The 13209-nt window shown below is 37.7% G+C and overlaps 1 protein-coding gene across 4 annotated transcripts in view; it reads left to right on the plus strand.

The window, feature by feature from the left end:
- Positions 1-13209, plus strand: part of RELN (reelin) — a 354155-nt gene that overhangs the window by 178529 nt on the left and 162417 nt on the right. For all 4 annotated transcript variants that reach the window (XM_089524577.1, XM_089524576.1, XM_089524579.1 and 1 more), the window contains exons 9-10: positions 4758-4854; positions 7557-7797. In XM_089524577.1, coding sequence (XP_089380703.1) covers positions 4758-4854; positions 7557-7797 — 338 coding nt within the window. The remainder of the gene's footprint in view (positions 1-4757; positions 4855-7556; positions 7798-13209) is intronic.

Genomic DNA, 13209 nt, shown 5'->3' on the forward strand with positions numbered 1-13209 from the left:
TCAATAACATCTGGTGAGCCACGTAATTTCCATCCCAATCTATCCAGACCATATTTGGTGACATTTTCATAACGTACTTCTGAGCACATCAACTCTAAAATATGAAGTACTGTGTGTTCACCCTTTGTGTTCTAGTTAAGCATTATTATCAAATTCTCTGAGTAGTGCGGGCATTCTGCCTTATTTTCCTTGTACCAGTAATTGAGGAAAGAGCAGAACAAACAGTTTACCTTGCAGTAGCAATAACTCCTGGTTATTGTATATAGAACTGTATATTGAGTCAAAATCTCATCCAAAATTCCAAATTCTAAAGCAACTTCAATTTCCCAGCCCATTCACATTATAGGTCTTTAGTAGCTCTTGCTTCTTGCAAAAGGCAGAAGTTGAGTTTTGATACTGCAGTTCTGTACCTACAGTTGAACTCAGTGGAGCTTACCTCTAAATAGACCCACAGTGCAGAACTGTGCTTTAAGGCTTAGCTTGTCAATGTGTTTAATTGTCCAAAGAAATTTAAGAATGAAGGGGCTAGGAGGGAGAAAACCATGCTTCTTCAAGGCAAACCTCGCTAAGATTAATTCAACATTTACTCCATGTCACTATGTAAAGTCTCAAAAAAGACTCATTGGGTTTTTGACAGCCCCAAACCTCAGGTACCAAACTCATGCAAACACTCCCAAAAACTCACTATAAATGTCCAGACTTTTCAAGTCTGCTAAATCTGCATCTGAGCCTAATAAGTTTAAAGTGACAATTGAGGTAACCAATGGAAGCATAGCAGAAGGACATTTCCTGGCTGGGGCAGCTAGTTAGAAGAATGGAGATTGGATGTTTATGTTCTAGCATTATTTTCACGTTCTCAAGGAAAGATCCAAAAAGACCAAAATGGTTTGCTGATTGATTTTAAACTGACTTATAATAATAAGGTGCCCCTAACTACTGAAGACCCTTGCTCAATTATTCCAGTTGGACCATTCAGAAGACAACCCTGCTTTACAGTATGGAATCCCTGTACACTAGAAATGTAGAATATGGCAACAGATGTCATTCAGTTAAAATGGCTGATCTACCAGATGGGAAAAAGTGGGTTATAATATCTTCTTCCTTTGTTTTGCTTTTGCACCATATAAAGCAAAACAGCTGGGTCAGTAAAAATAAACTAGTGGCAGTTGCTAGTCAATTTATTTTCAAGAGCTTAATTGGGAATGCAGCATATCTGTGTTGGTGCAACATTAATTAATCACAGCCCTCTTGTCTTTATATTCACGAAAACAAAATGTTGGAGCATATTGTACCTGTTTTGTAAGAATATGAAAAATTATTTTTAACATCATTAAATTTTTATTTTTAAAAAAAAGATGTTAGAAAGAACAGGAGAGGAACAAAAGGTGCTATCACAAATTTTGGTTTCTATTCTGAGGTGTAATTTTTAGATTTACCAAAAGCATTCTGTTTACTTATTTCTTTTCTACCACCAGTTCAAAATGATGTGACTGAAAACTTTCAAGTTTAATTGCGATTTTCACCAAAAATCTTTCTGAATCTTATGTGTTGTATGGCTATGATGCCACAAACAAGGGAATCTTTTCATCATCTATGCTGTTGCAACTATGACAATGTTTATATCTGGAATTGCTGAAACTTCAAATCACCTTAAAGCAAAAAGCTTAGGAATATCCTGCCATCAGCTTTAGAACAAAAAGTTAATTTATGAAACCTCAATGTGTGTGTTTTTTGTTTCTGTGTATAATGACTTCTTAGAAAGAAAATGGAAAATAGGATATATGTTTCGATCACTGTGTTTCCCTTCGCTTTAGTTTTGTTGAATTTGGGCCAAAACAGACAGGCTCTAAAAGATGGCTTCTGGGAGACTTTAGGGCTTGGCATTTAGACGACACATACCCCCAAGACGTCTTAAACTTTAAGACACCCAACTGCAGAAATGGGTGGCTACATGATACTCTGGTGGCACAGTGTTTACATGCAGAACACCACTGAAGCATCACGAAGTCGCCATGGGGCTGCTCCTTTTTCAGCCAGCTTCAAGGCAGATTGGGGCCACAGCATGTGTTTGCCTTAGCTCCAATCCATCTTCAGAACGGGCAGCTTTAAGCCTCCCCATTCATCTGTCTGTTTTGCCTCTTTGACAATGAAATTGTGTCCCCTCTGTTCCAAGACTGGTCCCTTTATGTGTACATAGATGCAATGAAGAAAATGAGGGGAACCAGGGATCCTTCTTGCAGGAGTAAAGAAAAGTGTTTGCATATCTCTAAAGAAAAAAGGGAAATGCCTTATATTTAGCACAAGTTTGCATAGCATGTGGTCTTTCAAACCAACCAGTCAGAGGTGGTAGCTGGGAAGCTACACTTCTTGGCTGCTTCTAGTAGCCAGTACTTGATGTCTTCATGAATGGATTCAATACTGTTGTCCAGATAAATACCATACATTATTGTTGCACAAGAAAACAGTATGAAATTTCTGTTTTTGTTATGAAGGCCATGGAAGTGAAACAGGGGCCAAGCAATGCAACTGTGAGAAAGGGAAAGGGACCTTGAGTCAATAAAGGCAAAAATTAAGTTTGATCATACTGCAAACATTCATGCAAGCTTACTTCAAATATGTATATGACACCTTTCTAGGTACATAACACAGTAAGTGGTAGATCCTGGCAAACTTATTCACTATATCTTTTTAAATGTCTCTGTTAGAACATTTAGAACTTACTGGTAATAATATTTTTCTTTGGGAATTGGGCAGAATGTCCACATGCCTCTAGTGTGTTTCAGTGTAATTATCCTATGTCTAGTGTTGGTGTAACATGCCCAAGATTGTATGTGCTTTCAGCATCAGAATGAGTAAGGCAAGAATAGCCACAGAAATAAAAACGAATATAGCAGTACAGGTTGAGTATGCCTTACCTAAAAATCCGAAAGCTGAAATGCACCAAAATCCAAAACCTTTTGGGTACCAACATGATGCTGCAAGTTCAGTGGTTCAAGTGCACAAACTATGTTTTATGCACAAAAATATTTTAAATGTTATATAAAATTACCTTCAGGTTGTGTGTATAAGGTATATATGAAATTTAAATGAATTTCATGTTGAGATTTATGTCTCATTTCCAAAATATTTCATTGTGTATATGCAAATATTCCAAAAATCCAAAAAAATCTGAAACCCTAAACTGGTCATAAGTGTTTTGGATGAGGGATACTCATGAAATTCTCATGGTGATCCTGGAAATTCCACTGTCACCTACAAATCACAATACTCCTTGCCATGGCTGCTCCATATTAGCCATGCATTAAAAGCCCAGTCAACATGTGGTGACACCAAAATGAGCCCATGACATCACCAAATCCAGAACCCTAAGTATACATGAAGCTCTGGCTTGGCAGGAAGGCACCAGCCAAGCATAGAAGTGTTTCCTCCCTCCTGGTATGGTCTCCAAGCATAAATAGTTGAAATAAATGTGCACAACACATGCACACACATACACATACAACTCTAGGCGCAGTGTAATAGCCAGTTGGACTAACGGGAGTGTGAAACAGTAACATAATTAAAGTAAATAACTGACCATTTCATGATCAGGATAAATGCCATTTTGTACATGCCCTTGGTACTGGATGACATCACGCTATCTGCCAGTCACTTCCAGTTTCCAAATGCTTTGGTGGGGGCATAGAAATAGCTGTAGTGGCAGGAATTAAATTTAAGTGTCAAATTGATCCACCATAAGATTTCTGGTGGCAAAATTTGACATTGGTATAGGTGGATGGGTGGGAAATGGGGAGGGCTTTGGGAGAATTGAGGAACTGTACTGGGCATCCTGTAGAGGGGGAGACGGTAAATAAAAGATGGTGTCTGAGTGGTACATTAAGACTTTATAATGTATTGACCTGAAGGTGGGGATTCAGGCAGCAAAATAGCATGGCCTAGAGCTGACTAACAAGGCCATGTATAAGAGACACGATGTGCCCAAAGTGCATTTCCAGAAATCATTTTCTCTGTGTGCTTCAAGGTGGTACTTGTCCTTACCACATATGGATACAAGACTAAAGACATCTGTGATAACAGACTAGAGTGGGTTTGCTAGAGAGAGAGAAAGCATGGTGTTGTCCCCATATCCTCTTTTTGTGGTTAATGATGCTTTGAGAACCATTTTTGCCAAAAAAAAAAAGGGGGGGAGGGGGGAGAATATACATTTAATAAATAAAAATATTCAGTTTTTTCTACTTAGATGTTTAACTAGTTATTTGTAACTCCCAGGAGAACCACATCATTCAGAGTCAGAAAAGGAGAATCCTCATCTGACATAAAGTTAAATGCATTTTAAGCCTGGTGGTTCTGTTTCCATTTTTGCTTAAGAAATGTCTTTATATCTAGCAGCCCGTGAATGTTTACATTGGCAAGTGTGGCACATGACACTTCATTTTTTGCGTTAACATTACTTCTGTGTGTTTTTTTAAATAGAAGGTGTTTAGTAATTTATTATCTCTTCCCCAGGGAAATCTAGAGCAGATTATACTTCACTGCTGTGATTTATCATTTCCACATTATTTCTGACTCAGGGAACATGCATTATTATGCGTTTTCCTTCAGCAACAGATCACAGCAAATTTCATCATCAATCAAAGAATTTTAAAACAGAGAAAACTGATAATGGTGGCAAGGACTCAGTCAAAAATGAAAGGCTCTGAAGAATAATTTATTACTTGACAGTGTTATAACATTTCTAATGTTATTGCTCTTCACAGGGTCAGGTTCATGTCGGTTTAGTTACTCAGATCCCAACATAATTGTGTCCTACTCAAAGAATAATTCTGCAGATTGGATTCAGCTGGAGAAAATTAGGTTTGTTAAAACTTTTTTTTTTGCTGCAGTTCTTATTTGCTTGTATTTTTTACGAAAAAATGTTAAGCGATTGGTTTTTGATTATCTAACTGATTTTTAATGGTATTATAAGACTTTTGTTTTATGAGGAAACACCTACATAATCTTATGGTTTGTGATTTACAATACAGAATAACTCATTAGGTAACTAATGAGGGTAATTCATTAACAATATTGTTCTTAAATACGTTTTAGATGCCTTATTCAAGTTTTATTATTGAGAGAAAGGGGGATATAAATGAATAAAATAACAATAATAATAATTCATTCTGTCGTAAATGAATACAGCCACATTTTGAAAGAGACTCCAAATTAGTAAATGTTTATGTGAAATGTTTGTATTAGAAATTCATTGTCTGGTTTTGATAGTATTACCATATCCCTGTGGGCTTTTCTGTTCACTTCAGTTATGAAAAATATCACCTTACATGTACAGATTCTTTTTATGCACAGAGCCAATACCTCCACTGAAGTGACCTGAGGGTCCTTCATGGAAGGGAAACAATTTTGCAATTTAGAGACCTTGTAACACTTGTACATACATAGTTTGTGCAAAGGCTCACTACAATTATGCACAGATCTCTAACACTTTGACCTTAGCTCAGCAAAGCAATGCAGCTGATTTTGTAGTCATGATCATATAGCTCACCTAATATCTACCCTTGAATCTAAAAGTAATGAAAACTGCTGGTATCTAAGGATTGCAATGAGAATCTAAGCAGACTGCTCTTCTGGTGATAGGGCTCATATGCTTGACTGTGAAATCATTCCAGACAATGTGTTTTATATGAAGGACACTTATGTATTGCACAAGAATATCATGAAGTTTTATTCCCTTAGATAATTACTTCCATTGCATTATATATCAAGATTTATTGTGTTGCACATTTCACCAGTAGTTTCTCCTCAGACTGAATCATTTCAGTTCGGAAGTCCAGAGAAATTGAATTATAAAATCCTAAATTAGATGCACGCTGTAAAACTGCTACAACCATATTTACCAATCCATCCTCTCCATCAAATAGAAGAGATATATGGATTTGCCATTGTCTTTTCATGGTTGTTTTATCTCATTCCAGAAGTATTGTTTGTTTGCATTTTAGAACCACTTTTAATCTCAGTGGGAGCATTAATTCTCAGCATGACAGCTAGATTCTTGACAGTAAAAAATTGTTTATGGTTTCATTTTGATGGTCTGTCCTGTAGTCCAGTTGCATCAACATTTTTTTGGAAATTACACAATTTCCAAAATAGTTCTTGCTACAGCAGCCTGAGGAGCTATCAAAGGTTTGTTTTTACTGTAATACCTGGAGTAATTGAATAGTTCTGGAGAATAATTTACTTTTTTCAGGAACCTAGCAGGAGAGTATAATTTCCCTTCTTCCTCTTCAGTTTATCAGAAAGTATTCTTGCATATTCATTGAAGTGAGTGGACCATACAGTCCCAGTGGTGAAACAGTAGTGCTGTTTCATAACTCCCTCTCATTTCAATGGAGTAGCCCTAAGATTCTTTGACATTACATTGTGCTCATGGACATAGTACTTTATCACACAGGGAAAATCAGGGGAAATTGGGGCTTTAAACAGTGACTATCCTGTGAAAATTGTGCTATCGCAATTAATATTTTCACACACATCACGATTAAAGAAACATTATCCCAAGAATAATCAGGCAATAAACAACAACAAATAATTCACACAAGATTTCCCAGTGATTGATTTGTTGCTGTTTGTTGCCTGGTTGTTCCCAGGATAATGGCTCTTTAATCGCGACATCATGTGAAAATCTTAATTGTGATATTGCGATTTTCACAGGATAATCACTGCTTAAAGCCCCGATTTTCCCCATGTGATAAATTTCATAGTAGCATTCCAAGAGCATAGTACTGCTTTTCTGCTAGTCTTTATTCTTATCTTTCTGTAGTGGAATCCATGAGGCAGTGTAGCAAAGCAGGTACACAAGTGACATAGCCTGGTGAGATAGCAAGGCATTAAAATGTTGAGATGGCTTTGGTGGTTACAGGGAACTTAGCCAGCTTCTGGTAAACAACTTGCTTTGATTGTGGGTTGATATGAATTCAGGTCTTATGAACCTCTCCCTCCAGTTTACTTCTTAAGGAAGTTTGAATGAAGATGTTTAGAGTGCCAAGACATTGGTCAAATCCTATGGTTTCTTCCCTCTCTGTGTGGCTTTCTGTCTGACAGTCTGGTTCTACCACTGGCCAGGTATGGTAGTGTGAGAGGTAAATATCCTCTTGAGTTCAAGGGAAGTCACTTGTGACGATCTTGGCTTTAGGCTCACTAAGCACCTAGCAACCAACTTTGGGTTCAGTATCAGGAATCCAGCTCCCTAGTCAGCAGAACAGCAACTTGAAATCTACCAGATCTTTTGACTCCTTTGACTCCAGGGACTGTTGAACTTTCATGAAAGTTCCATATCAGTATTCATGCTTTGCAGTAGCAGTGTAGATGCAAAAGTAGCACTGAATAGAAGTGCAATGCCAGGAAATGACAAAAACTGGGGGAAAGCTCTATAGTACTGTCAAACTGTTACTGAAAAGTAACTCTATATAGATGGAGTTGTTGGATTGTTTAAAAAAATATTATTTTTGTTAAGGAATGTAACATAGCAATATTTATTTTTGTGTTTTTATTTCCTACAGAGCTCCATCCAATGTTAGCACCATCATCCACATTCTGTACCTTCCTCCAGAAGCCAAAGGAGAAAATGTCCAGTTTCAGTGGAAGCAGGAATATGTGCAGGCTGGTGATGTGTATGAAGCCTGCTGGGCGTTAGACAATATTCTTATCATAAATGCAGCTCATAGACAAATTGTTCTAGAAGATAATCTTGATCCTGTGGACACTGGCAACTGGCTGTTTTTCCCTGGAGCCACTGTTAAGGTTTGCCTAATTTTGTTTCCTAATATGCAAACATTTTTGTTCATGTAGTATTTGTCTACTGAGCCCACTCAATACTGCAAACTATCTAGAATGAGATATAAGAGAAGTAACATGCCTCCCTGGAATTACTGCAGTTTGTCAGATAATTTTTGTCCTAACATAGTACTCAATACCTTGATATTTTTAATGCATAGGAGTTAACACGTCAGAGACTATCCAACAGAATAAATCTCAGTTATATCTGTGTAGCAATACAGCATGTATTTCAAAACAAACAGTGGACTTACTACTCCATGCTTGTAGCCATCCTTCTTTCACTGTCTAAAATGAAGAACGTTATTAATTATGATTTCCCCCTTATTTAGTCACTGAATGCCATCAGATTTGCAATGATTTTGTAACATTTATTTATCTCCTCAGGCTTGCTTGCCTTAATAAATTTAATATCTAATGCTTTCAGTCTCAGATTACTATGGAGGTAGCTATAAAATAAATTAACATAGCAACTATAAAACAATATACAATAAGCAGTATTAAAAATATGAAAATACTGTTTAAAAGTGTGTGTGTGTGTGTGAGAGAGAGAGAGAGAGAGAGAGAGAGAATGTGTTCAAGTCACGTGTTGATATATGGCAATTTCATTAATTTCATTGGGTTCTCTTAGGCAAGGAATACTCAGAGGTAGTTCTGCCAGTTCCTTTCTCTGAAATACAGTCTACAGCATCTGTTATTCATTGGTAGTCTCTCATCCAAGTGCTAACCAGAGCTGATCCTGCTTAACTTTCAAGATCAGACAGGATCTGATGCCTTTGGGGCAGGTACCACAGTAAAGATATTGCCAACCAGTGCACAAGATCAGACAGGACTGGCAACCAAATCTTTTTTAGTAACCAAGGTATCCACTTTAGGGGAGGCAAACAAATACTGAACCAAGGTGGGCCAGGTCAGATATGCTTGTGGTAGTATATATGCATGTGTGTTTCAGCCATACAAACAGGATCTGTCTTGTTTTTCTGACCTGCCTCACTGATGAGCAGGAAGCAGTATCCATTAAGTGTTTTAGCTGTCCTATGAAAACAACTTTTCTTGCTCAGACTTTTCCTCAGGTTTTTGTTTTAAAACTTTTTTAGAAACTCTATACAGTTATTATTTTAAGCTTGTTACTACTGTATGCTGTTCTATTGTCATAGGCCACTGAAGGTGTTTGTTTATAGAATGGTCTACTAGTTATACCATATAAAATTTTTAAAAGCAAAGAAACATGGAATTGGGCCTCAAGTGTTGATTGAAGCTCCCATGTGGGATAGGGCTTTTTTTTTAGGTATAATAGCTTCACTTTATGGTTTTAAAGGTTCTAACCAGCAGCTGGAACTAATTATTGGATAATGTTGTTCTGTGATGTGTAATTTGCTGCAGTTTGTACCAGTTGCCATTTCAAAATACTTTTTCAGTGCAGTCTCACACGGGCTGTTACAGCAATCCAATCACAGTAGTAACCATAAGATTAATAAGGATACAGCAGGCATAGCAGGCTATATTGGTAGAAAGTGTTCCTGGTTCTTGCCACTATCTGAGCCTCCAGATACAGCAGCAAGTGAAGAAACACACTCAAGTCTCAAACCTGGTCTTCCATTTGTTATACAGCCCTGTCCAGAAGAGGACTTGCATCTATTGTGGGCCCTTAGTATCTGTTGTGATTTGGTTCTTAGTTCATACTTTTGTTATCTCCTGCCTTGACTACTGCAGTCTTCTTTTGATGGGGCTTCCATTGTCCCACCTTAGTCCTCTGGTTTCCATCCAACATACTGCTACTAAGATTATCTTTTTTGCCTCACTGCTTTGATCATGTTATCCCTCTTCTGCCATCTCTTCACTGGCTTTTTAGGATTTGGTATAAGCTTCTTCTCTTAATGTTTAAAGCTTTACACAACCTAGCCCTCCCTTATCTGTCAACCCTTATGTCATCTTACCACCCTGCTCGACATCTGTGGTCCAGAAGTTCAGAGCTTCTTACCCAGACAAGGGTTTCCTCTGCCTTGACTTGGGTTCATCCTTTTTCACTTACTGCACTGTACTCCTGGAACAGCCTTCCTCAACATCTGCATGCTGTATAACACCCGTCATCAGGGTGGTATTGATAATCTGTATTATCCAAAAGGTAAGCCCACCCTAATGAATTTAATTAGCTGACCTCACTCCTCCACAAATACTGTCCAGATCTTCAGTCTCTTATCAGCACAGAAAAAAGTCTCATTGAATGGACAGGACAGAATTATCACAAATTGGTTATTTACATGCATTTTCAGGCATTGTCCAAAACCTCCTGTTTGCTGTGTGGCATGCCTACACTGGCTTTATGACATAGAAGTTAAGGCCTAGCATGTAAGCAGATTTGCAGCAGAAAGAGAAGGATGTGCTATTTATTAGCAATAGGAAGTACATTTCTATACTGCTTATCAGTGAACTAACACTCCCTAAGCAGTTTACAATGTGTAAGCCAATTGCCCCCAACAAGTTGGGTACTCATTTTACCAACCTTGGAAAGGATGGAAGGCTGAGTGGACCCTGGAGCCCAGCCTGGGATTGAATTCACAATCTTGTGGCTGCAGTACTGGCATTTAACCACTGCACCACCCAGTAGATAGAATCATATAAGATAGATTGGAAAGGACCACAAGGGCCAACTAGCATAACCCTCTGTCATGTAGGAATACACAGCTAAAGCACTCCTGAGAAGTAGCCATCCAAGAAACAAAATTCATATGGCATTACCCTTCCTAGTTCATTGCACAAGTATTTTTAACCAGTAGATGTTATGATAATACTAAATATCTGTGCATATAAATTGTTCTTACGCTGCAATATTGTATTCTATACCAAGCACTGAAGTTAAAATCTGAGGTGGGATCTAATAGTTAGGTCTTGTAATTTTTATATCCTAATGATTGCTATTATTATTTCTTACTGGAGGCAGTAATAACCAAGAAAGGGTTTTGAGAGGCATAGCTGCCTCTAAGAAAAATTGCTAAGGGACACAGCCAAGAGAATATTTTTGTCCTTTTTTCCTACTTGTGGACTTGTAAAAAGCAGGTTGGCAAATGTAGGAACAGAATAGTGGGCTAGACTAGAGAGGAGTCTTGTGTTAAAGAACACAAGACTCCTCTCTAGTCTAGCCCACAATTCTGTTCCTACATTTGCCAACCTGCTTTTTACAAGTCCACAAGTAGGAAAAAAGGACAAAATATTCATAGAAATAAGAGCACACATCTAATTTTTTTCTCTCGTTAAAATCAGTAATACTTTATAATGCTTAATTTTACCTGGCTTATGCTCCAAATAAATGAATATACAATTTTTTTTTCTTCAGATAGGCACTTACATTATATGGCTGTAATCCACAACTGGCAAAGACAATACAAGAGAGAATTAAGAAAATCTGCCTCCAGTGGAATGTTCTCACTTGTGTTGCATCCTCTCAAAATAATTTGCCTTGCCGATAGTTATTGAGAATGGTTTGATGTGGAATGCATGTAGACAGTGCTGACCAAAAACAGTAAAACCACTGTTTCCAAAATGTACAGGCCTACTCTAGCACTTTCTCTGAGCATATATGTTTCATGAGTAAAACACATTCAGAATTCACTGTCCACTGTACACAGAGTAAAAGAGTAAAAGTGCAGCTTATGAAGTTGTGAACTATACTGATTGTACATTTGTACACACAAAGATCTTGTCAAGATTAATTTAGTCCTATCAACAGTATTTCCAACACTTTTGAAAGAAATAGATGTGACCTACACTTACAGTGTAATATGGATGTGTCTTATCTCCTCCTCCCCACTTTAAAATTTAGCATATTGATTTCCCTAAATTGTTTTGCAGCGGTATGCAGCCTCCTTACACTGTGTTTTACAATCTATACATAGTATGTTGTAACAAGCATTTAAAGCTGTGTAAATCAACTGAAATATTTAGCACGTGAAATTCTGCAATCCGATTTTGCCCGCCTTATCTATTGCTATATTTTCTTTTGCCAAATCCCTTCACAATACCTTTTATTTTATGTTTTCAATTTTTTTCATGTCTGTTAAAGGCATATGCAACCACACAGAGCCATATCCCTAGCAGAGTATCAGTGTATAACAAGTAGAGCTTAGCTTTGTTTAGTTGAATTGCTCTTGTTTAGCAGTCGCATGCAACTCTAGGAAAAGCTTATAGGAAAAGTGGGTGAATAAGAGATTAGATATGTTCTAAAAGTCTCATAAAATGCTTGTCAAAATTCCCTTTCAAAACCAACAGAATAAAAAGCATGCATATGCCAGATAGATAGCGGATTAGTTTACTAACCTTTCATCTCTCTAAGCCTGCGTATGGTTTTAGAGGATAAATTAAATGAGTTTGTCAATGTAATCCCCATCTGACATTTGTCCACATTACACCTGGTGCAGCATAGAGGTTGGCTGTTTTTGTTTTGTGTGTGTGTGTGTGTGTATTGGTAAGGCTTCCCCTAATGCTGAAGTTCTGCTCCTACTCTCACACCCTTTAAACCATAAAAAAAAAATCTAGGGGGAAATCTGTACCATAAAACAGATGAAGTGGCTGTTATAGCAGGTATGCTCCAAAGTAAATGGACCCTGAGGAAAGGGACATGAAATACATCTGCTTTGTTTAATATGTCTGGGGAGCACAGAGTACTAGGAGGAAGGATGCAGTGGTTAAAAGCAAGAAAATATTTTAGATCTTGTTCAAAGGAATGTTCGGTACAGTTCATGTGGGGGGAAGCATCCATGTGACAGCTCTAGGGTTAAATCTCTTGCTGTGGCTTGTTCAGAAAACACCATGTTTTCTGCCTTACATGCTGCACTTCAACACTTTTTGCTCTTTGTTGCTATGTATTTTGGAGCTCATGCAGCCTTGTTTCCCAGGCCAAAGAAAATGCTACTTTTTCTTAGCTCTTACAAAAATGGATCTTATTCTTGTGTTTGCACTTGGTTAGATTACTGTTCTTCTACCATTGTAGCTGATATCAATTGCCATCAACTGACTGGAATTAGTAACTGTGAAGTGCTATGTAAGACCTGAAGAGACTAGCCTAGCAGCAGTGTTCAAGAGAGATGAATAGAACAGAGCCAGTAGAACTCAGATGCAAAAGCAGGTGTTCAGCCTGACATTAGTCTTGTCCATGAGTTCAAGAATGCATGTAGGCATGAAGTATGGAGATGGCAAGAGAGGCATATATGCTACTCCTGCTCAGAATGTCCCTAGGCATATTGCTTTGGCCCTCAGAATTCTTATACTGGGTTGTCCGAAGGAGAATTTCTTGTGTATTCATCTAAGCACATGTGGAATGATTTCCATAATTCAGAGCCATGCCAATTCATTTCTGGTCTGAATTCAAAGTGTTGGTAATAA

Source organism: Sceloporus occidentalis, unplaced genomic scaffold (genome assembly GCF_023333645.1).
Source record: "Sceloporus occidentalis isolate IW3139 unplaced genomic scaffold, rSceOcc1.0.p SCAF_5, whole genome shotgun sequence".
Taxonomy (NCBI): Eukaryota; Metazoa; Chordata; class Lepidosauria; order Squamata; family Phrynosomatidae; genus Sceloporus; species Sceloporus occidentalis.